The 4,124-nt window shown below is 40.5% G+C and overlaps 1 protein-coding gene across 1 annotated transcript; it reads right to left on the bottom strand.

Annotated features, from left to right (window-relative positions):
- Positions 1-299: 299 nt before the first annotated feature.
- Positions 300-1,314, bottom strand: LOC137227026 (S-adenosylmethionine decarboxylase proenzyme-like). Its single transcript, XM_067742414.1, is given in 3 exon segments — positions 300-593; positions 595-1,117; positions 1,199-1,314. Coding segments are annotated over 3 exon segments (933 nt in total).
- Between the last annotated feature and the right edge of the window lie 2,810 nt (positions 1,315-4,124).

Below are 4,124 nucleotides of genomic sequence, written 5' to 3'. Positions count from 1 at the left end.
TCACAAGTGTTGTAAAGTTTCATATAGTGAAAGGTTTTTTCTACATGCACTTCAATTTCACAGCAAGAGTGGCATAGGATACCTAAACACAGAAGAGAGCATTCATGCAAGATATCTAACTCCTTGATATAATAATGCGTACAATTCAAAATGATTACACTATCATTACATCTAGGGCTTTCTGCACCTACAAGGGGGTGGTTATGGAAAGCATGGCCCTTGGTATCAATATCTAAAAAGCAGCCACCACCTTCTTCTATGTGTGTTCTCTTTTTGCTTTTTTCCATCATTTTTCTTAATCAGCTCTGCTGTTGTTGATGCTTCTTAGCAAAACTGGTAAAAACAAAATTGTTATCACTGAATAGAGCACTCTGGCAATCAAGACCTTTAAAACCTTCAGTCTTCTGGGGCGAAGAAAGCACTGTGCGACATTTAGAACTCTGATTTGCAAACAAGGTGGTCACAAATTTTCCTGGCTTGAAGACTTCCACAACTTTCCTGATCAGGTCATCATAGGAGGTCTGACTTAAGTTTGTTTCAAAGCTAACGTAAGAAAATTCTGGTTCTGGAGTGATGTGGATAGATGTGGATAATCCAGTAAATTCCATCTGATTTCATTCCATTCATTGAATACCCACAAGGATCGAACAGTGTGGCATCAATGACAGAACCTGGTATCAGATCACGAATTCTACTCTCATGAGTGACATCCTTTGCAGTAACACCATCTTTCATGTAGCACTGGTCCATAACTGCTGGGTCAAGCTCACTCATCAGAATTTCCAGGGTTTGATATAGCTGATTGATTCCTCGACTCTCTGGGAAATCCAAAGTATACAGGTACCAACAATCAGAATTCATGTGTCCCATACAATTTGCAGCTCCATTTGGGAAAGTTGCATTAAGAAACTCTATTTCTTCCTGGAAATTCCCGTGTGGGTACCCTTGGTGAGAAGGCTTCATGAAATTCTTACGAAAATAAAAGAAGCTTTGAATTGAGTCAAACCCATTGTAATCCCTAGCAAGTTTCAACAGAGGAACCGGCGCTTTCAGCAACAGGGTGGTACCACATGTCTTAAAAATGAAACGTCTCTTGGAGGCAAACATGCTACTCTCACTGAGTACATAAGCTTCCTGCTTGTCAGTTTTTGTCACACTTATGACTGAACATTGCACATCCTTCAGAAGTATGTCCCACTTGTATCTTGGGATGGTGCGAAGATCCCCAGATCCTTGGGTTGCGTCAGGTTGCTGCCGGGAGAACGAAACCTCCAGCAGCTTCTCCGTCCCTTCGAAAAAATGTGCAGCTTCCATCACCGTGAGACTAGTGAACAACCAAAAACCACAGAAAATCAAGTAAATTAAATCTCTTCTCCCAGCGCTGCCACCGCTGCTGCGGATTGTTCCAGCTGTGTTACTAAAGTTCAGGTTCCTTTTTTGCTATAATTTTTTTTTTTTTTTTTTTTTTTTTTTGCAGTACACGGGCCTCTCACTGTTGTGGCCTCTCCCGTTGTGGACCACAGGCTCCGGACGCGCAGGCTCAGCGACCATGGCTCACGGGCCCAGCCGCTCCGCGGCATGTGGGATCTTCCCGGACCGGGGCACGAACCCACGTCCCCTGCATTGGCAGGCAGACTCCCAACCACTGCGCCACCAGGGAAGCCCCTTTGCTATAATTTTATATTAACTTTTTTTTAAAAAAAAAAAAGGGTTAGTAAAATTTTCCCAGCTTTTTTTTTTTTGTGAGCGAAAGTTGAACGTTAGTCTGTTGGAAATAGAGGCTGATACAGCTCAGTCTCTTGTAGTCTGCTGTTTCCCCATTAGAGAGAGTAGAGCGAGCGCTAGCTAATGTTGCTGGCCATACTGTGGGAGCCTGCTGATTTGTTTTTTAAGCTATTTGGATTTTCTGAATCCAGATTCTTTAAATTGTAATTTACGCAACACTAATTCATTTCTTCAACTACCTTTAATTTCTTTCTTTTATTTTGGGGGTTGCTTTTATTCACCTCTGTGTGTAATCTAAAGGAGTTCCTTGTTAATTCAACAAGTTTTTTGGGAGGGGTACATGCCGTGTACCAGAAACTGTGGTAGAGGCTGGGGATATAATGAGAGTAAAGACAGGGGGGCCAAATCCCCCTGGAAATGATGGGCTCCTGGGAGAACACAGGCCTCAGGTAATATTGTATCAGCAGAATCTAATCTTGTCAGTTGGTTCTGTCTCTGGAGTGAGGGCACTATCTCTGTGAGGCCCAGAGTAGCCAGGGACTGGAGTTTCGAGGGGACTGTGGAATCTGAGGATGTATAAAGGCTGCCCCTTCAGCTGTCGTAGCTTTGCAGAAATGCAGTGGGCATCACAGCGAGGGAGACAGGAGGATTGAGGATGGTTAAGAGTGGCCTATTCTTTTACCAAAGACCTCATGCTAGGGCCAGAACTAGGGTGAAGTGAGTGAGATACTTGGTCTCGGGCAGAAAATTTACAGAGGTGCCAAAAAATCCCTCGGTAATCAGGATTCAACAGAACCAGGATTAGGGTGAGGGAGGGAGGTGAGCTGTGCGTGGGATCTTTATTTAAAATTTTGATATTTTCTTCATCATGGCCATTTGGATACTTTGTTCACCATGGATAAATTAATTTTTTTAGCAATATATTTTAAAAATTTTACTGAAGTATAGTTGACTTACAGTGTTGTGTAAGTTTCTGGTACAGCAAAGTGATTTAATTTTATGTATATATATATTCTTTTCCATTGTGGTTTATTACAGGATATTGATTATAGTGCCCTGTGCTATACAGTAACACCTTGTTGTTGATCCATCCTATATATACTAGTTTGCATCTGCTAATCCCAAACTCCCAATCCTTCTCTCCCCCACACCCCTCCCCCTTGGCAACCACAAGTCTGTTCTCTATGTCTGTGAGTCTGTTTCTGTTTCGTAGATATGTTCATTTGTGTCATATTTTAGATTCCACATATCAGTGATATCATTTGGTATTTGTCTTTCTCTTTCTGACTTAACTTCACTTAGTATGATCATCTCTAGTTCCATCCATGTTGCTGCAGATGGCATTATTTCATTCTTTTTTATGGCTAATATTCCATTGTATATATGTACGTAGCACATCTTTATCCTTTCATCTGTTGATGGACATTTAGGTTGTTTCTGTGTCTTGGCTATTGCAAATAGTGCTGCTGTGAGCATAGGGGTGCATGTATCTTTTTGAATTATAGTTTGTCCGGGTATATGCCCAGGAGTGGGATTGCTGGATCCTATGATAACTCTATTTTTAGTTTTTATAGGAACCTCTATACTGTTTTCCATAGTGGCTGGACCAATTTACATTCCCACCAACAGTGTAAGAGGGTTCCATTTTCTCCACACCCTCTGCAACATTTATTATTTGTAGACTTTTTAATGATGGCCATTTTGACTGGTATGAGGTGGTACCTCATTGTAATTTGATTTGATTTGCATTTCTCTAATAATTAGTGATGGTGAGCATCCTTTCCTGTGCCTATTGGCCATCTGTATATCTTCTTTGGAGAAATGTCTATTTAGGTCTTCTGCCCATTTTTTGATTGGGTTGTTTGTTTTTTTGTTATTGAGTTGTATGAGCTGTTTGTATAGTTTGGAAATTAATCTCTTGTCGGTTGCATCATTTGCAATATTTTTCTTCCATTCTGTAGGTTGTCTTTTTTTGTTTATGGTTTATTTCCTTTGCTGTGCAAAAGCTTATAAGTTTGATTAGGTCCCATTTGTTTATTTTTGCTTTTATTTCTATTGCCTTGGGAGACTGACCTAAGAAAAACATTGGTACAATTTATGTCAGAGAATGTTTTGCCTATGTTCTCTTCTAGGAGTTTTGTAGTATCATGTCTTATATTTAAGTCTTTAAGCCATTTTGAGTTTATTTTTGTGTATGGTGTGAGGGTGTGTTCTGACTTCATTGACTTACATGTGGCTGTCCAACTTTTCCAACAGCACTTGCTGGAGAGACTGTCTTTTCCCCATTGTATATTCTTGCCTCGTTTGTTGAAGATTAATTGTCCATAGGTGTGTGGGTTTATTTCTGGGCTCTCTATTTTGTTCCATTGATCCATATGTCTGTTTTTGTGCCAATACCA

This window comes from Pseudorca crassidens, chromosome 7 (genome assembly GCF_039906515.1).
Source record: "Pseudorca crassidens isolate mPseCra1 chromosome 7, mPseCra1.hap1, whole genome shotgun sequence".
Classification (NCBI taxonomy): Eukaryota; Metazoa; Chordata; class Mammalia; order Artiodactyla; family Delphinidae; genus Pseudorca; species Pseudorca crassidens.
This window is presented reverse-complemented; position numbering and strand designations above follow the sequence as displayed.